The sequence below is a fragment of the Sarcophilus harrisii genome, chromosome 4, assembly GCF_902635505.1.
Source record: "Sarcophilus harrisii chromosome 4, mSarHar1.11, whole genome shotgun sequence".
NCBI classification, from domain to species: domain Eukaryota; kingdom Metazoa; phylum Chordata; class Mammalia; order Dasyuromorphia; family Dasyuridae; genus Sarcophilus; species Sarcophilus harrisii.
Genome location: NC_045429.1, coordinates 424,704,695 through 424,725,319, shown reverse-complemented (window position 1 = coordinate 424,725,319; position 20,625 = coordinate 424,704,695). Strand labels below are relative to the sequence as shown.

At 45.3% G+C, this 20,625-nt stretch overlaps 2 protein-coding genes across 4 annotated transcripts; both read left to right on the top strand.

The window, feature by feature from the left end:
* Positions 1-9: 9 nt before the first annotated feature.
* Positions 10-5,544, top strand: ANKRD34A (ankyrin repeat domain 34A). Of its 3 annotated transcripts, XM_031967423.1 has the most exons (3): positions 10-93; positions 453-1,977; positions 2,492-5,544. In XM_031967423.1, the coding sequence occupies exon 3, from the start codon at positions 2,621-2,623 to the stop codon at positions 4,109-4,111; it is 1,491 nt and encodes a 496-aa protein (XP_031823283.1). In that variant the 5' UTR covers positions 10-93; positions 453-1,977; positions 2,492-2,620; the 3' UTR covers positions 4,112-5,544. The 3 variants fall into 3 exon arrangements, with proteins under 3 accessions (XP_031823283.1, XP_031823284.1, XP_003769908.1); XM_031967424.1 differs by having other exon boundaries at positions 453-5,544; XM_003769860.2 differs by having other exon boundaries at positions 87-1,977.
* A 644-nt stretch (positions 5,545-6,188) lies between these two features.
* Positions 6,189-20,245, top strand: LIX1L (limb and CNS expressed 1 like). Its single transcript, XM_023503516.2, has 6 exons — positions 6,189-6,615; positions 12,654-12,817; positions 14,574-14,714; positions 16,758-16,853; positions 17,438-17,515; positions 17,861-20,245. Exons 1-6 carry the CDS (start codon positions 6,321-6,323, stop codon positions 18,101-18,103), a joined length of 1,017 nt encoding a protein of 338 aa, XP_023359284.2. The 5' UTR covers positions 6,189-6,320; the 3' UTR covers positions 18,104-20,245.
* Positions 20,246-20,625: the final 380 nt, after the last annotated feature.

The window sequence follows — 20,625 nt, the reverse complement described above, 5'->3', positions numbered from 1 at the left end:
CTAGGCCCACCTCTGGGCCTTCCCCATTGGTGACTTCTCTGAGCCAATGGAAGAGGAGCCGGGCGGGGCGTCGGCACACATGCAGATGAGGAGGTAGGGCCGTGAGTAGTAATAGATCTGTGTGGGCTTTGGGAATCCGGGGACATTGAGAACGCTGAGGAGATTGGGGACCTGGGGTCGCGTTATTTGGTGGGCAGCTGCAGAGTGTGAGAAGAGCTCAGAGAGCTGCCCTCGTATCACTAAAGCGCTCCCGCAGGGCGGGCCTCCCCCGAGGAGTCCCCCAGAAATCAGCCCTTCCAAGAGCAGTCTTTCTCTGCCGGCTGCTGCAGAAGGTCCCGCCTCCCGCCCTACTCCTTTCCCCATCTAGCACCCTTCTTTCTCTAAATTCTGCACGCAGTGAATCCTCCCCCCTCACTTCCTTGCTAAAAATACCTCTCTGTGGGCTGCTGCAGAGTCGGTGAGAGCTGGCAAGAGGGGGAAGATCAGGGAACCAAGACTGTTGTGGCCGCAGACTGGACACTCGGATTCCCAGGCTCCCGTCCCCTGTTCTTGCTTCTTCTGGACATGTGTGAGAGACTACTCTAAGGACAAGAGGGTCCCTACTATTCTCCTTCTCTATGAATAATGACTAGAGAGCTCGGATTAAAACAGGAAGTGAAACCTAAAAAGGACTTGTCTGGGGAGTGAGAATAATAGTGGACTCCTAAGGGTGAAATTGAGCGCCTCCCCCCCCCCCAACATTCAGTCCTTGAATGTCTGATTTTTTTTTTTATTACTGACAGCCCCTGTTCCCTAGTTGTTCTAGAGACCACGTGAATCTCTCCAAGTCCTATAGATCCTCCCCAAACCCCCCACTTTCCATGCTACTTCCCAGCTGGACACATACTAATTCCCAAACAGCACAGATGGGAGTCATGGTAACCATGGAGACAGGGCAGGTGGCAGAGAGAAAGAGACAGACAGTGATAGAGACTGACATAGAGAGAGACAGAGGCAGAGGGAGAGATAGAGAGGAGAAAAAAGACACAGGGAGATGACCAGGAAGGTTGGCAAAGTACAAAGAAGGAAGAATGCAGAACCAGAGGGAACTAAAAACCTGTTTATACAGTTTTCAGCCTCTCTATTTACCTCCGTGCCTCCTCTTCCCCACCCTCCACCCCTAGATAGAATAAGAAGGAATTAAAGATTTACTTTATTGTGTCAAAAAAAAAAAAAATCTACCATCCCCAGTTCTGCCTAAGAGAAGGCTCCACATCTCTGTAACTCTCTGCTCCCTTTTAAAAAGGAGGGGTGCAGACCAGATACCAGATATCTATGTGGGATCCTTTATAGAGCCTGTATATCTAAATATATACACATTAAGAAGAATACTTGGTCTCTCTTCTCATAGAACTTGGATTTATGACGTCTGAGGACAACCTTTGGAAGTGTGATTGTGTCATGTATGACTGACTTGTCAGGTCTAGCACACAGCCACCACAACACGTCAAGTCCTGGAGATTGGTAGCTGGGGAAGCCGAGCTAGAATTTGTGCAGGCAACCCTGATGGGGCTAGGGAGAGAAGGGATACCCAATTTGGGACTGGATTCTACAAATAGCTAGGTTTAAATGGCTAAGATACGGTAGTCAGGCTTAGATAACCTGAGGTAGTGGGTTTTGTTTTCTGGGGTTTTTTTCTGGGGGATTAGAAAAGCAGCAGATTTGGTGCCTGCCACCCCCACCCGCAGAGACACATCTATAAATAGCTCCGCCGAGCTCCGCCCCCCCCCCCCTCCCAGAGCCGGCGCTGCGCCCGGGGCGCACGGGAGGAGGGATCTGGAGCAGGGGCGCCTAGGCTCGAGCACAGAGAGAGTGGGGGCCATAAAGGCCCACCCCCACCATGTGGGTGCTTGGTAACCCGGCTTCTTCACCCAGACTGCACCCTGGTCCGGGTCCCAGCCCAGGCCCTGGCCGGGAGGAGATCCTGCGGACATACAGGTATCTGGGCACACCGCCTGGGAGGGGAACGAGGAGCGGGAGATAGGGAACACAGCAGGGGAAAAGGCAACTCTGAACTCTTGCCTCTTCCAGTTTAAGACCCTTGGACCCGAGCCGCGACCCCTCCCAGAGCTGCGGCTCCGAGGAAAGGGGGAAGCCACTGGGAATGTATGGGTGTGCGCGTGGGAAGGGGGAAGTGGTGATTACTGAGGGGAGGTCTGCGCTCTAGCGAGAGCTATTTGGAGAGAGGATGAGGAAAATCGGTAGCTGGAAATGGCTCGGGCGCTGAGGGTGAAGGTTGGGGTGCGGACATTCCCGCGCGTGCACACACGCACTGGCACGAGCATTTACCCGGGCGGGTGCACGCGAGCTCTTTTCTTTTCCCAGACAAGCATTAGGGGGGCATGGGGCAGAGGACGGAAGTGTGTGCCACGGTGACCCACTCCAAATCTCTATGATTCCCTGTCTTGTCTCTATGCTTGTGTCTGTCAATGTTGGTCTATCTCTCTGACAGGGAGCACCGTAGCTGCTGAGCCTCAGTCCTCCTCTCTAGGCAGTGTCCCCATCCTTGTCCCGCATCTCCCTCTCCGCCCCTTCTGGGGTAGTTTCAGCCGCTGCCTTTCTCCCACCCGCCACCTCGGCCATGCTGCACGCCGAGGGGCACGCTCTCCTGCGGGCAGTGGGGCAGGGAAAGCTGCGCTTGACTCGGTTGCTCTTAGAGGGAGGTGCTTACGTGAATGAGGGCGACGCGCAGGGGGAGACTGCACTGATGGCTGCCTGTCGGGCCCGCTACGACGACCCCGAGAACCGGGCCCGCATGGTACGCTACCTGCTGGAGCAGGGCGCCGACCCCAACATAGCAGACCGGCTCGGGCGCACGGCTCTCATGCACGCCTGCGCCGGAGGCGGGGGAGCTGCAGTAGCCACCCTGCTGCTGGCCCACGGCGCGGACCCGTCGGCCCGTGACCACGCCGGCGCCTCGGCTTTGGTGCACGCGTTGGACCGCGGGGATCGCGAGACCCTCTCAGCCTTGCTAGAAGCTTGCAAAGCCAAGGGCACCGAAGTCATCATCATCACCACGGACACTTCGCCCTCGGGCACCAAGAAGACCCGGCAGTATCTCAATTCTCCTCCCTCCCCGGGGGTCGAAGACCCGCCCACCCCGGTCCCCACCCCGGGGGTTTGCATGTCGCCTTCGGAAATCCAACTGCAGACGGCAGCGGGAGGAACCGAAGTGCTGTCTCCCCGGGCCCAGGAGGAGGAGGAGAAGCGAGACGTGTTCGAATTCCCCCTCCCTAAGCCCCCCGACGACCCTGCTTCTTCCGAGCCCCTCCCCAAACCACCCCGCCACCCGCCACCCAAACCACTCAAGAGGCTCAACTCCGAGCCCTGGGGGCTAGTCGCCCCCCCTCAACCGCTCCTGCCAGCCGAGGGGCGACCCGCGACTGAGCGATTGATTGCCGACTTTAATGGCCTGGCGCTGACTAGTCGACCCCGGCTCTCCAGGCGCCACAGCACGGAGGGGCCTGAGGAACCACCCCCGTGGGCTGAAAAAGTGACAGGGGCGGGGGCCCTTTCCCGGCGCAATACGGCGCCGGAGGCCCAAGAATCGGCTGCTCTGCCCGGGCTGAAGCAGAAGCTGAGCCGCATGGAGCCGGTGGAGCTAGACGGCCCCAGCCACCTAGGCACGGACTCTGCGGACTCCAGTCGCTTGTCTCTGGAGCGCCGCCGCTACAACGCTTCCCCCCTGACCCTCCCTCCGGCCGGTTCTGTTCCTTCACCCGGGCAATCCCAGGAGAGCCTTCCGGGGGCCGTGTCTCCTCTGAGTGGGCGGAGACGGAGTCCGGGGCTGCTGGAACGGAGGGGCTCTGGAACGTTGCTTCTGGACCACATCTCCCACACCCGGCCCGGCTTCCTGCCTCCACTCAACGTTAGCCCCCACCCTCCCATCCCAGACATTCGCCCTCTGCCAGGGTGTCGGGCCCCATCCCTCCCCGCCCCCCATCATTCCGGGGGCCTTGGGTCTCCCAGGGCCAAGCGGAAATTAGTGAGACGTCATTCCATGCAGACAGAGCAGATTAGACAGCTAGGGGGCTTCCAGAGTCTAGGGGGACCAGGAGAACAAGGGCGTTGAGGGGGTGGAGGAGCTCGGAATAGTGTGGACCAGGCTATGGCAGGGCAGGTGAGGCCACCAGCTCGCTTTTACCATACACACACACTAGAGGCTGCTTGTATTTTGCTCCTAGGCACTGCACGGTGCACTCTTGGCAGAGATGCACATGTTCACGGGCACAGAGCACTTTACCTGAAAGGTCACCAGGTTTCTCACATGTACTGAGCAGTCACACATATAGAGGGGTCATTTGTGTGGCTGATGCAACTGTGCACTTGCGCGTGGGATCAGCGGGAGCTCACAGGCACTATGCACTTGCATGCATCATGAGGTCAAAGGTGCTCATCAGCACATGGGCCCCCAAACATATTTGCACTTGTTCATGGGCAGTGAGATTACCTGCTAATGACCAGTGCCTAACACCCTTCTTCTCCCTCCCCTCTCAAATCTCCATCTTCTTGTGCTTGCAATTATTTATTTCTATTAGGTACAGTGGCACATGCCCTATAATGCATTATTTACACACCCAATCCCGGTGGAAAGGTCTTTGACTCTTTTGGGATCCCCCTTAACCCACCCACTAGACTGGGTTCTCCTGATCCTCTGCTCTCCCTCCCGGACTTCTCTAACCCACAGAACTCGGGAAAATGTTGCTTTCCAGCCCCTGAGTTCCCCTTCTGGGAGGGAACCTCTTGCTGCACCAGTTCTGCTGCTCCCCTCATTGCTCCCTCAACTTTTCCCTCCTTGCCTCCAACAGTCCAGATACTTCCTAACCCCAGATCAACTGATTATATCAAGTTGTCTTGTCTTCCCAGGAGAAGTGGGGCATGCAGTCCAAACTGCTCTTTTATGTGAGCTGCGGTCCTCCCCAAGGCAGGAGGGTAGTGATCTTAATTCCCATCTTGACATATCAAAATAAAGGTGTTCAGAAGTTTCAACCACGTCTCTCCAACTCACTTGGGAGGAGGGGATGGGATGGGCAATACTGAACCTAATCGTGACCATAACTTGTAGGCTCAGTGAAAGCCCAGGCATGGTAGTAGAGGGCAAGCTAACAACTTTCATCTCTTCTTGAAATCTCATTCCTTTTCCTTTCACTTTCCTTTGGATCCCCAGGATCTAACTATCTCAGGTTCACTGAAAGATCAGGAAAGAACATGTTGATTTAGTGGCTAAGGTTAACGTAGCAAGACAGCACCATGAGAAACGCAGCGCAACGTTATACCCATTTTACAGATGAGGAAACTGAGTTGGAGAGCTAAAGAGACTGCCTAGGATTACATTAGTAAATAAACAGAAAATTAACGATCCGCTCCTAGGACCCACTGAGCAGGCTCCCCAAGCACGCCCCTCCCCCGCCCAGCTAAGTCCCCAGCCTCTTCTCCGGGACGTCACTTTCTTCACATACCGAGGCAGGGAAAAGGGACTGGGCCATCCCCCGGGAGCAGTTCTACACTCCTCCCTCTCTCCCGGGGGACTCCGGCATCTGGTCCTGCAGAACCTCGGTCCTTGCAGTCCCTGCTGCAGCCTCTGGCTTTCCCTGGGCGCCTCGGGGCCTTCCTGCCTCCAGAAGGCTCCCCGAGGGGCTCAGGGTACCCCGAAGATTCCCACTTTTTGGCTTGAAGCCCAGCGACCGCTAGGGGCCAGTCTTTGGCTCTCCGGACGGTGGGCTACAGGCCCAAACATAAATGCATTCAGCTGTTTCCCCAGTCTTCACCCAAGAAGAAACCGCGAAGCCAAAACCGCCAGCTGCTCCCAGACCCCAGGCAGGGGAAAGGGGGGCGGAAGCGCCGCACTCCGGGCTTTCGCCGCGGCGCGCTGCCGCCTCATCCCGCCTCCTTTAGCCCCCAGATGCAGACCCTCTTTGGAGGCGTCCAGATTCTGTCCCGCCTTCCTTGAAGACACCTGGGCTCCTATTGGTGAAGATCCGCTTTTCTTTTCCTCAAATGGCTACGGCAGTAGCTCCACCCACTGTGGTAGTGTGCCTACGGGGAGTGGGGGTGAAGCAGGATTTTTTTTCTTCCACCCCCTGGCTGTGATTGGCACGGATCAGGCTCGACCCCGCCCCTTCATGACTGACAGCCAGCGGAGCCTTCGTTCTCCCCGCCCCGAGACGCGCGGCCCGGGTTGTCCCAGACCTCGTAGACCGTTATCTGGGGGGCCCGGAGGCCGCGGCTGAGTTCTCTGGGCTGGCGACTGGACGCGGGGCGGGGCAGGGGAGCCAGCCGGGATGGAGACGATGCGAGCGCAGCGACTGCAGCCCGGAGTGGGCGGCGGCGGCGGGATGGGCACTCTGCGAGCCCTGCGGCCGGGAGTGACCGGGGCCGCCGCCGCCGCCGCCAGTCCCCCCGGGGCCTCTCCGCCGGCCCCGCCGCCGCCCGCCCCCCCGCCGCCGCCTCTGCTGCTGTCCGGGGCCGCGGGGCTCCCCCTGCCCCCCGGAGCCGCGGGCAGCCCCGCCGTGCTGCGCGAGGCGGTGGAGGCCGTGGTGAGGAGCTTCGCCAAGCACACCCAGGGCTACGGCCGAGGTGAGTCCGGGGGCCCAGTAGCGTCTTTCTCTCCGGGAGCCCCGCCGGCTTCCCATTCGAGGCCGGCAGAGAGGCCGCGGCCCCTCCCCCGCGCCAGCCAGCGTTCCGTGTCAAGGCCCACTCCCGCCGCCTGGCCCTCGAGTTCCTGGGTGGTCCTTAAGGTGGTGAGCCTTGAGACCCGTGAGGCCTTCCCTTCTCTCCGGCCCCACTTCCCTGGCCCAGCAGCTGCTGCAGGCCATCCGGTCTCGGCCTGGGCGGCTCCGATGTCCAGTTTGCGTGAGCCCCACTTGTACCCGTAATTCTGATCGGATGCCAGCGGAGTTTAGCTTAAGCTGCTTGAAGGCAAGGATTTGGGTGGGGATGGCACAGATTCGGAGGAAGGGCAGGGGCTGATCGCCACGACCTAAGAATTGTGGGCACAGAGATGGCACTTAGGCCCGGGGGACTGAGAAATTACCTGGGAGTGGGGGACTGAGCCTTGGGCAACACCTCCGGGAGGGCATTGCTTCCAGCGTCGGGAGCATTTTAGAAATAGTGAATTTGATCAGAGGCTCGGTTCCTAGAATGTCTAGTGGTTTGCGGAAAAGTAACTGCAGGTTTGAAGAAAGAAACGTCCTATTTCTCCGCTAGTCTTCCTAAATCCGAACGGTGTAAAGGTAAGTCGGAAAGGCAAGGTTGTTCAAGTCCGGGACTGTTTTTTGACTAATTTTTTTCATTAGTTAAGAAATGTGAGAATTAACTCAGCTCATTTTATGAATTGAGCAAGGATTGTAACCTGATAGAACTTCTGTCACCTTCTTAAGGTTTGTCTTCGTAGATTACTGAGCATTCCATCCTGGGGAGATTGCTCCCACCTGATAAAGAAGCAGCCATCATTTTACAGATGACCAAGCTGAGGCAGACAGGGTTAAGTGACTTGTCACCTAAGTGTCACATAGGGGATGAGTCACATAGCTAGTAAGTATCTGAGGCCAGATTTGAACTTGAATTTCCCCGGTTTCTGATTCCAGGCCCAGCACTGTATGTGTCAGCTGCTCCATCCAGCTGCCTAAAACTAAGGGAGTTCCCTTCAACTAGAAAATGAACAAACGATGGTATTTGAATGTAATGAAATTCAGTTGTTTTATAAACAATTTCAGAGAAACCTAGGAAGATTTATATGAACTGATGCAGAGTGAAGTGAGCAGAATCAGAAGAAAAATGTAAACTAGAGCAAGCATTTTTAAAAATTAGTAACTTTGAAACACTCGAGAACTTGGATCAATGCAATGAGGAAGCTGGATTCCAGAGTTTAGATGCTAAGGAATGTTACCCATTGGCCAAAAGAGTGATGATAACTCCAGGTGTATAATGAGATAAAATTTCCAGTGAGGACCGTATGGCAGTTTTGCTTAACTAAACACATTCATTGCAGGGTTTTGTTTTTATTTTTATGAGGGTGAAGTAGGAGATGGAGAAAATAAATGTTAATTGAAAAAAAAAAACAATTTTAACATGCAAAAAAGGAACAGGAAGAATCAGAGGAAACTGATGGCAGATTATCAATCAGCTCTCAGACTACAGTTTTCTCTTCCTAAATCCCTGACATTTCTTCTCCTATTCATTATCTCCCATTCTCCCCATCCTTCCACAGTACACCAATCTTAATATTTTATGATCGACTGGTTTTTCTTGCATAGCATGATAAATGTGGAAATATGTTTAGAATAATTTAACCTATATTGGATTACTTACTGGCCAGAAGAGGATGGGGGAAGAGAGGGAGAAAAATTTGGACACAAGGTTTTGCAAGGGTGAATGTTGAAAACTATCCTTGCATGTATTTTGAAAAAGAAAGATATTAAAAAAGAAAAGAAAAAACTTTATGATTGGATATGATTGAATTCCCAAACTAGTTCTAGCTGGGTATCCAGAAAATATCTGTCTGGTAGAATTTGGCAAGTAGATTTATCTCAAATAAGAAGTGTCTACTTTAACTAGTGAGTCCTTCCAGGCCACATGGAAACACTTTATCCCAGTTTCATAGGTAAAGCTGCCAATGGCTTTGTACCCATGTTTCCAGTGACTTGGGAGTTTGGCTTTTTGCAGCTGGCCTGATGGATTCTGGAATAGTTGTTTCTGGAACATAATTTGCTCATATTTCTTCACCAATCATTCTTTGCTTGGCCTTTCCTATTGGTCACCTATGTCCTTTACCTCATTTCTAAACTTCCATCTCTTTCAGGAGATATTCCTTTATAACATTATCTTAGACTTCAGTCCTTAAATAAAATAACCTCTCAGTTATTTCTCCTTTGTGTCCTGAGTCTCTCATTAAGTTTTCTTCTCTCTCCTGTTTTTCTCCCCTACAACAAACACATACTCTTCGGATTGAGCTCTGTACAATATGGGGGAATTAAACAATATATTAGTATTCCTCTTTGTTCTCTAATTCACTAGAGCATATCATCCTTTTATGTTCCTATTTGAGTCTTCAAAATGAGTATAATTGGATGGATGGGAGCTGTTCCTTACTTTGCTATATAACTTTGCTTAATTCTCTCCTCTGATTCTTCTCCCTTATGATTATGATACTACTAATCTGCTTGGAACTTTTGCATAATTAGCATGAAAAAAATCCCATCATCCTAATCTAAAAATCCCTAAACCTACATAAATTTATTTATTCTCTCCTCTATCTTTCCCTTTTTAATGCAGTTTCTGTCATGCCTGACTTACAGCCAGATTCTTGGTTTATTAAATACTATGGAATTAAACTTGCTGATCCAGGGGTTTCCATAGTTTAGAAATTGACTTCTGGATTAGATTTCGATGGAGTTGTCACCTCACGGTTTCTTCATAGTGCTTCCTTTCCTAAGGATCTTTCTAAATCTACCCTACCCTTTGTTATTGAGTGAATTGTTTTTCCTTTGTTCACTAGGAAATATTTTGAACTTACATTCATGTGCCACAAGTAAATCTTTGTGTTTGTATTAAAACTGTTGTCTATGCTTCCAAGAGTCTAATGTGTTTTATGGCTCCTATCTAAAATCTTGTCATACGGTGCTACGTATGCTCAACCAAAATATTATACAACTAAGTAGGTCATTATATATAATCAAGTCCCTGAAGCTTGAAAAGTGGCCTTTGCAAAATAGATCAAAGAGAGAGATTTTTATGGAGAGCATATCCTCGTTCCCTTTTAAATGGCATCAACTGGTATGAGGACCCTGGAATTGGAGTTTTCTTTGCCTCTGTATTCTGCTAAGAGAATGAGAATGACACCTTGAAAAGTTAAGAAATGTGGTTTCACCCTCATCAAAACTTTCTCTAAGCTGTAATTTGGCTTCCTCTTAGTCTCAGTCTTGACACTGAATTTTGATGACTCTAGAAAAAAGAGTAAGGCTCATGACTTTTGTTTTTTTGTTTTTTGTTTTTTTTTCTCATTGTTCTTCATTTTTTTTTTTTGAGATTGCAGAATTCTTTTCCTTTTAATAGTATTTTATTTTTCTAAATACATACAAAGTTTTCTACGTTCCCCTTGGCAAAACCTTGCATTGCAAAATTTTCTCCTTCCTACTCCCTGCCTGCTCCCCAAGACATCAAGTAACCAGATATAGGTTAAACATGTGCAGTTCTTCTAAATTTATTTTCATATTCATTATGCTGCACAACATAAAAATCAAATCAAAGGGAAAAAAACACAAGAAAGGAAAAAGAAACAAGCAAACAATAACAGCAAGGTGAACATAGTATGTTTTGATCTATATTCAGTATCTATAGTTCTTTCTCTGGATGTGGATGGCATTTTCTATTTCAAGTCTATTGGAATTGAGGCTGATAACTTTGTGTAATGCTTTTTCACTTAAATCCAGTTCCTGTGATATTTCATGATATTACTGGTACTCTGAAAATGAAGGCCAAACAACAATAGTGAGGGTGCTCCAATCACTGCTTTTTTTTACTTTTCCCCAATTACATTATTTACTCACCCATTCTAGCCCACCCTACCCCCAAAAATGTATATACCTGTATTTGATACAAATATTTCAGTTTTTTTCATATTTTTATCATTTCATCTTTATGTATGTGCATCTTACATGTCTTTTTGTATTAATAAAGTCTATCTTGGATTGTAAACTTCTAAAGGACAAAAATTCTGCGAGTGTATTTCACACTATTCATCACAGTGTGTCACATATTATTATTTGTTTAACAAATAATTCTTGATGAGTGTCTATCCTTTTATCCTTAGTACTATTGTTCTCATGTCTCGTTTCTAATGTCTGCCCACCACATATAATAGGCAGGTGAGTTGTTGATAGACATGTATGCCTTTTTAAAAATTACTTAATTCTTTCAGTCTTGTTGCACTTAAAAAATAAAAAGCAACATTAACAGCCCCTTCCTATTAGCATTTTATTAGCATTTATCAGTCATTCCCAAATAAGACTTTTTCCCTTAGCTTTGAGTGATTTCTCCAAAAGCAGAATTTAGCAGGTAATTTGTTAGAGGCAAGAAACAATGTTATATTTGTAGAGTAGATCTGAATTTTGTGCCAAGAGGGACATAGTTGGAAGTTGAGAGTGGATGTGAACTTTTTAATGGAACCATCTTTCTTTCTGTGTTCTTACCATAGTCCTTCTCCTCCCCTTTCTTCCCATTGTTTGCTTGTCAAAAGAGCTGCTACCCACCCTATTGTGCGGGTCTTCTCAGAGAGGGAACTGGGACTGAAAAGACCAGAAGGAAAGAACAATGATGGCTAAGCAGTTTGAGCCCAAGTCTTAGAAAAGCCCTTCCTAATACTAAGGATGGGAAAGAGACAGAATGAAAGATCTGATGATCAGGTCCTAGGGCTGGTAAATGAGCAAATCCTTCCCCCAGTTTGCAAGGTTCCCTAATGTAAGAATGAGAGCCACCAAATCAAAGTCAAGCCAGTCCACAATTAAAATTTGGGTTGTTTTATGACCTTTAACTTATTCTTGAAGATTGTTGCTGTGAAATTGCAAGTGAGCAGAACTTCTATATCATATTTAGAATTAAACCCAAAATGTTTTAACTTGTTAGTGAAATGACTTTTTAAATAAAATGTTTTAAAAATATATTTATCATTAAAATTATGTACTCTTGCAAAATGGTTATTGACTATGACGGTAGGATAAGTATGTACATGTTGTGATGGGGATCAAGGAGTAGGTGCTGTTCAGGTTGTGCAGAGATGGTAAAATATGAAATTGTTTATTTTAAATCTTCAAAGCATCATTTGAAATATAGTGGAGGAAATAGAAATAAGGACTCTTTTTGAGCAAAGGAGAAAGTAAATTAGGTAACAAGGTTTTGGTAAGGGAGCAAAGTGCCAGCAGGATTGGCCCAGGAAAACAGATTCAGTACCCTCTAGAGAAAGAATTCAAAGGTAGAGTAGTGTAATGGGAATGTCAATGTGAATTTGGAACTTTGATTTGGATTCTGGCTCAATTCTTTGTGTGATATTAGACAAGTTACCCAATTTTTCTGATCCTCTGGCACTTCATCTCTAAAGCAAGAGATTTGGTATTTAATAAATAAATGCCTGTTGATTTGACTGAGCCACTTGATCTTTATAATATCTTCCACTTCTAAATTCTAGATCTCTAAGAAATAGTCATTCATATAAATAGCATTGGCAACCAGAGTAAAGGAAGAGTCCACTTAGATTGCTAAGATGTTCTCCAGAAACACAATGAATATTGCCAGAGTTCAGATTTTTCCCCAAAGTCAATGGCTCAGTGGGGTAATACGTTCTTTCTGCCAAATTTCTGCCAAATAGGATGGGAATAGCAGGGGATGACTATTCTTGGGTTTAGGTTGCCATACTTTGTGGCTAAGAATAAAGGGATATGATGGCTATTTGATGTATTTCTTGGGATAAAATTATGGAATTGCTGGTGGACTTGCCATAGGTGAAGTGCAACAGGCTAAGCAAATTAATTAAAGATGGGGTGGTGAGCTAAGAAGTAGAATTCTAGCATATGTTCAAGATTTGGAGATGTTCCTGAAGCTGGCTTCCTCTTTTTCTGCAGTGAATGTGGTGGAGGCTCTGCAGGAATTTTGGCAGATGAAGCAGTCCCGTGGAGCTGACCTGAAGAATGGGGCTCTAGTGGTTTATGAAATGGTACCCTCCAACAGCCCCCCATATGTTTGTTATGTTACTCTTCCTGGAGGAAGTTGCTTTGGCAGTTTCCAGGTAAGAGCTCAAAGATTTGGCTGTAGCCAAAATGAAAGCTCAGCTACTCCTACCTGTAGAGAGATTGCTATGCTTTAGCTATTTAAATTCCTGCCTAGAAGCACACATATGGGGATTAATACCAAGTTATTATGGCAAATATTTGAGGGTTTTGGTTGTTCTTACTTTTACCACTAAAAGAATCTAAGGGGCACTAAACTTTGCCTGCATTTTCTGAGACTCTAAACTTTCCTTGTGTCTGAATGAGATGATATTTCCAAACCTGAATCTGGGCCATAATGGCTAGTTTGTTCCTTAGGTTGTCGGTTCTCTAGCACAAAGCCAAGCCTGTTGTATATCAGTACATCCTACTTCCCTGCCATCTTTATTTCTGGAGCATTGCAGGGTTTTTTGTTTTTTTTTTTCACTTCTTGGCTTGGCCTTACTGTGTAACTGCTGAAGAAAGTAAGTCAGCTATACTTGGCTCAGTGTTGAGGACCCTAAGGGATGAAAGGGAGGCAGTGAGGTATGATGGAAAAAACACTGTTGGAAGAATTATGAGATCTGGCTTTATCGTTAACTAGCCCTGTGACTTTAGGCAAATCACTGCGTCTGGAACAAAAAGAGGGGGTTGTCTTAGATTAGAGCCAGTTCTAAAATTCCACAGTTCTAGGAAAATATATTACATGAGGACAGTGATTCCTATGTGGAGAAGGTAGCGACCTCTTCTCTTTCTCCAACTTTACAAAAGGCATAGTACATAGGAAGCACATAATAAATGATTTTTCAAAAAGCAAATATGCTGTGGCTATTTAGATAAAACTTTAAATATAAAATATTACCAATGGAGTGATTTTCTAAGATTCTCTTGCTTATACCTGCTTTGAAGCAAAACAGCCTTGTAAGTGGCTCTTTGTTGTGGATAAGGAATTTGGGTGAGAGTTGTCAGAAAACATATCTTTGTTCTGTGTTTAACGATTTGCATAACCTCAACAAACTCAATTCTAGCTTCAAATATAAACAGCCTTAGAGGAATATGTAAATTCATATTAGATTATTAAGTATACTTTCCCTCTTTCCCACCTCCCACCCCAGTTCTTAATTATTTCAGAAAAGGAAACACACACACACACACACACACGCACACACACATATACCAACCTCACTTATTTCCTTTCTACTTCATTTTATGTGTAATCTCGGACTATTAGACTCTAGAAGTCCTATTTAGCTTTGGGCTTCCTACAGTTTTAGGACTAAAGGAGCCCAGAGAGTACTGAGTCTTGCCACAATAGCCTTAGCTGAGGGTGGGATTTTATTCTTGTCTTGAATTCTTTGGACCCAAAAAAAGAATAAGAAGGAGGATAAAATATCCTCCAATCCCCAACCCCCATCTCCATACTCAAAGCCAGAGAACAAGACAGATTCCTAACAGGCTGGCCAGAGTTTGGCTTTTGAGTAATTAATTCTGTTGACAGTTTGAAGAGGAGCATTTTTCATGTGCAGTGATTATATGCTGACTTCAGCTGCCTCCTTTATTTTGTATTCAGTATGGTGTGGATTACAGCAGTCTCCAGCTCCCTCTTAATGACTTCAGGATGTGGATGCAAAATTGTGCATGATTCCAAGCTCCAGAGCCATTTTGCAAGGAAAACTTGATTGTGTTGAACACAACTAATTCCATCCATTTGTTTTCTTTTCCTTTCCTTCTCCCTTTGTTTTTCCCTTTCTCAAGCATCCACATACACACTGACTCTGTGTTTCTCTTCTTGCCCAGTTTTGCCCCACAAAAGCCGAGGCCCGTCGGAGTGCTGCAAAGATTGCACTAATGAACTCTGTGTTTAACGAGCATCCCTCCCGAAGAATCACAGATGACTTCATTGAGAAGAGTGTCTCTGAGGCTCTGGCATCTTTCAATGTAAGCACTTGGAATTGGAGTGAAAGAGATTGGGCCTGGGAGAGTAGCAGAGTGAGAAGCTTTCTTTTCGTTGCCTGCCTGCTCTTTCATTCTATTCTTTTGTTTTTCATTATTCATGTCTGGTCTTGTGTGTTTTTTGTTTTAGTTTTTTTGCTCTGTATTTGTATGCTTTTTTTTCCTTTTATTTTGGTTGTCTGGCATGTGGAACCTCTGAAGTTGACTAGTGAATTATGAAATGTTAGGGATATTCCAAAACAAAAACAAACTTCTTTTTGCTTCTTTTTTTTTGTTTGAGACATTTCCTGCTCCCTCTAATCTCTCTACCTTGCCTGTTTAATTTGCCAACTCCAACAAGGAATCCTTTTATGTGACCCTACATTGAGTTTATTTTTATCCTTTAAAGGGAACATGATTCAGATAAGCTTTTTTGGTCTATGAGATAACTCTACCATAGATATAATCTTTCATATTACCCTGCCCCCCCCCTAATTAATTAGCTACCTCTCTTGTAGCTATGAAATAACATCTGTTTTTTCCATCTTTGTCATTGCTTTGTGATCAAGGTGAAGGAAAAAAAAACACCAAATTGATTCTAATGAAGTCTGAATTGTGGCACATTTTTTCATCACTAGATGTTTTCCCCTATGACTTGGTATAGCACTTTCCTTCAATCCCAGTGTGCTTAGGAAATACAAAAATAATTAGGAAGCCCACAGCAAATAAATGATCATATTCATCCCTACCATTTCCTTCAGTGAGCACAAATAACTAAGAATTGGATAGATTATTATCTCCATTAGCAACTTCACTCTTCAGACTACAGTTCCCATTTGTTTTTAGTTCAGAGAGGCAAAACTGAAATTTATATTCTTTCTATTAGCCCCAGATACTGATATAAGGTTACCTTTTATTTTTGTCACAAGTTTTGCCACAAGTACCAACTGTGTGACTTTGACAAATCATTCTGTATGCTTCCTTTTCCTCCTGTAAAACCAGAGAATTTGATGAACTTAAAAATCTCTTGCAGGTTAAAAAAAAACATAATTTGATAACTTTGAAGTGATTGCAACAGGTGGTTTGGTAAAGGTTGAGGTGCAATAGAGCCTGAATCTAATGATGGGAGGAAAAGAATGGTCTCTTCTTTTGGCCCATCAGCCCTAACCAAATCATTCATAATCCCATTCCTTTACCCTTTCCCGTTGCTTTTTAATCTGGATATAGGAGAAAGAAAAGTCAAGGTATGCTAGGGGAGATTTTTTTACCTACTTAGAAGAGGTAGAAAGGAATTAGTGGGGCGGGGGTGAGGGGAGTGGGTGGGGAATGATAGTGTTTATCCCTGCTACTTCAAAGACCATGAAGAGGGCTTAAAGTCTCCCATGTTTCTAGGATTGGGCCATCCTTTCTGCTCCTGGAAACTGAAAACAGCAGGATTGCTCTTTTTCTTATTTGTAGAATAGCATGTCTCAGTTGCCTTGAGATAGCCTTGCCTCTTTAGTTTGAGTCTTATTTCCACCTCAGCAGATTCAAGCAAATGCCTAATGTCCATCCATTGTAGATAGCTTCCAGAACACAGGGCCTCCAGAACACAGGGCCTCGTTGTTCCCCTGTCAAGAGCAAGCATACTCATAGCCCACTTATCAGAAGCTGTTAGCCCTTGGGGCAGCCTAAGTCCTCACCTCTGCCTTTGTGTTTTCCCCCTGTGAAGCAGAGGCATGGAGGTGGTACCATGGCTAGAGAATCAGGAAGGCTTGAGTTCAAATCCAACCTACTCCCTGTTTGTTCCTTGGCAAATCACTAATTCTTCCTTAGTCTGAGTTTGGGGATTATAATATCACCTACCTTCTGGGTTTGTTGTGAGGATCAAATGAGAGCATCTGTAAAGCACTTAGCACAGTGCCTGATACACAATATATGCTTAATAAATGTTTAAAAAAAAGTCTGCAATTAAAATCAGAGACAGATTTGAGATCTTTAGCAAAACACTGTACCAAGTACTGTGGTAAATTAGAAACACAAACTTGTTTTGTATGTCTCTTTTATCAGGGAAACAGAGAGGAGGCTGACAACCCCAACACAGGGATTGGTGCCTTCCGCTTCATGCTTGAGTCCAACAAGGGCAAGTCTATGCTGGAATTCCAGGTACCATGTTTGTCAAATACCCCTTGTTTCTCCAGCTGGAATACTTCTGCTCTGGGATTCAACAGTCCTCATTATCCAACTATTCTACTCTCCTTTTCTTTAGTAGAGGTTTCTTGCTTCTCTGATTTCCTATCTACTTAGCAACTCGTGGCATAACATTTCTAACTCAGAGCTACATTACCCTTCTTCTTCAACCCCTCACTCCCCATGACATAAACGCTAAAGATAGTCTCCTGGAAAATTCCTTTTGTAGCCCTGTTCTCTCTCCCTTACAGGATTGGACCATGATTCCATCCTAGGGATGGATTATCTTGGAACAATGAGCCATGCAAAACTTTTGACTTTCTTCCAACACTTCATCAAACAAACTTTAAGTTGATTTTATTTTTCTTTTTTAAAACTTTCCACATTTAAAAATTGTTCTCCCTAAAGTTGTCTTTGCTTTTGGATAGTTTGATTAGATTTTAAAGGCCATTTCAGCTATATTCATTCTCACATATGTTGAAATTTTAGGTTCTGTGTTCTCAGAGATTTCAAAAAGTACAACCAGTGCTTTTCCCTACCGTGTCCCATTCTTCCCCCAGGAGCTGATGACAGTTTTCCAACTATTGCATTGGAATGGCAGCCTGAAGGCCATGAGGGAGAGACAGTGTTCTCGACAGGTAAGGAGAGATCACAAGAAAAGAATGGACTAGCAGAACTGTAATTCAGATGATCTGTTGTTTTTGATCTGAAGCTTAGAAGGTTTCTCTTGGCTAGACTAGGAATGCCAAAGCCCATGCTGGCTTTCTTGCTTCTTTCCCTTACCTCTCTTTCTTAGTCTTGACCTTGGATTTTTTTCTCCTCAGCTTCCCCCTTTGGGGAGCTCTCCCCTTCTGTTCCGTTTAAAATTTTCAAGTCTGTTCTAATCCCCCCTAAAGACTCCTTAACAAAGATGCACTTAGTTGGATCAAGGTGTCCTGGATCTCTCTTGACCAAATGTGGCCATTCTATTTCCCTTTCTCCAGGAGGTGCTAGCTCATTACTCACACAGAGCCTTGGATGATGACATCCGCCACCAGATGGCACTGGACTGGGTAAGCCGGGAGCAGGGTGTGCCGGGAGCACTTTCCAGAGAGCTGGCATCCACTGAGAGGGAGCTGGACGAGGCCCGGCTGGCTGGCAAAGAGCTGCGCTTCCACAAGGAAAAGAAGGACATTCTCATGCTGGCCGCTGGGCAACTGGGAACCATGCATTCTTCTAATTGCTAGACACTCCTACCCCTACCACACCTCCAAGCCTCTGTTTGCACATCTATTTTCTAAGACTTGGAACAATTTCTGTACAGACTTACTCATTTTTTACATTTTAAAAAATACTAAATCTAGGTCTGGTTTCCTATCTGTCTAGGAAAATCATTTTCTTCTTTCCTGATCTTTTCTGCAATTGTTTCATTTGAAACTTAATCCCCACTCTACATTGAGGGGTCTAGAGGCTGCTTATGGACATCTATGGATTCTCATACTACCGAGTTCTCAATTTTGCTGAAAAGAAGTTCTTTAAGAGAACAAAGTGTTTCTGGAGCTTCTGGTTGGCTTGTCTGGTACGGGGATTTCTGTCTGCCTTTGAAAAACACAGCCAACTTTGAGTAAGAGCTCCCTGTCCTCCTCCCCCAGCTCCAATTCCTGCTGTCCCTTTGAATTAAACAGGGTACATAAGAGTATGAAACTTCTGGCTTTGGATTGCCTTGGATAGGACCTCTAGACCAAAGTTATTCCAAACATATCCTGGCATACCACTTTATTTTAAGATCCCCTCACATTCTAGCTCAGGACAGGGATGTCTAACATCTTATACTTAGTTGACCCTGAGAAGCTGATGGGGAAAAAAGGCCAAGGGAAATGAAGAGTGATCATAAGTACAATTTAGGGGTCGGTCTTCACCAATCCAAGATGTTACCATCCTATTCTAACCCAGATTTTTGATACAGTTCACACTATAGAGCTGGGTGGTAGGTTCTGAAATTTCTGTTTCTGTTCCTTTCCTTCCGCCTTCCCTTTTGATTTACAACCAGTGCTGGCTTAGGGCTTTTTTGCTTCCTGAAGACAATATAACTCGTATGTTGAATGAGACACATACCTATGATATCTGTTCCTTCCATCACTTTGCTACTTAAGAAAAGATATATTTTTACCTGTGGAGGACTTTTCTTCTTCCCTCAAATAGCTGCTGTTTTACCGACTGACAGAAGCTACTGATCAGTTATTAGAGTAGTTGTAGTTACACACATTTATATGATGCTTTAAAGTTTATAAAGCATTTTCCTTAAATCCTTTAAGGTAGGTAGTGTAAGTAGTAGTATCCCTATTTTTTTTTAAATGCAGAAACCAAGGTTTAGAGTTGGAACTGGAGTTGGAATCCATGTCTGAAGTCCAGGGCCATTGCCCACTTACATCATATTACCTCTTACCAGGACTCAGACTTCTTTCTCTTCCTCTCACTTACACGAATGAGTTGTTCAGGAAACTGAACTGGACACAGATCTGGTTGGATTTCTTTTCTGAAAAGTTTAGAGAAGAGATCCAGAACCAGCTGCTTGTCTATGAAATTCTAATTTTGTTTCTTTTTACTATGAATTGAATTCCCCTGCCTCATTTTCCCTTGAGAAAGTATAGGAGGGATTTTCTAAAACAGAACTAAAGAATCATCCTTATGGCCTGGAGGTTTCTCTAAGATGTGTTTCTGATTTGTTTCCACAACCTCCTTTACATTAATATATATTACTTTGAATGCACTTTCTAAATTGGATTTGGAGAATTAGCTTGTTTCGTAGCTATTTTCCTGTGATTGGTTGATAATCATTTAATCTTTACCCAGTCACAACCTTCACTTTTAGGAAAATTAAGTAGGGTGGCCCAACTTCCTCCTTTAGGTGAGATGAGCAACTCTTTTTATTTGGAAGCTGTATAGGTAACTATTGTATATGGGCTCAAAAATAGAGGTGATAGCCAACTTTACTAGTACCTAGAATGAATGAGTACCCTCACTCCTGAGGTCTTACTCCCTTCTCCCCCAAATATAGACATATGTAGAAAGCTCCTACTCTGGGTTAGTTCAGAGGTGTGAATGCCTCAACTTGTTTTTTTCTGGTTTTTTTTTGGTGAAATCCCAAATTATTTGTCTCCTCATTTGAGTCCCTTTTTAACTTGTTCCTTTCTCCCTGGGAAAGAATAGGGAGCTGGTCCCTGGATCTGCCACAACTGCTGGTCTTTGTTTCATTTACTAGTTAGATCCCAACGAGGTTAAGACAGTGCTCATGCTGTCTATCTTCAGTTTTATGTGTCATAACTTCTTACTACTTTCTATGTATTTTGTATGCACACTTTTATACAATTAAAAATCAATTTTCTGTAGCCAGCCAGATGGACTCTTTCTTGAAATCATCTCTGAGGAGCTTAACATAACTTATAAAAATGTTTACTGATAACTTCTATTTTTTTATCATTTACATTTCTAACTATATCCTTCCCCCTTCCAGACAGACATAAATCCCTTATAACAAAGGATTTGAGGGGGGAAAAGTTTGACAAAACTAACGTATCAACCATGTTTGACATTACATGGAGTTTTTCCACACCCAAAGATCCCTACCAGGTGATCCTTCTAATTAAGTATCCTCTAGATATGCTACAAAGACATTTTTCAATTATTTTTTCTTGTAGGTAGGGGTTGCAGAATAGCAATAAATTTTATTAGTGATACAGAAAGAGCCCCCTATTTGCTTCCCATTTTG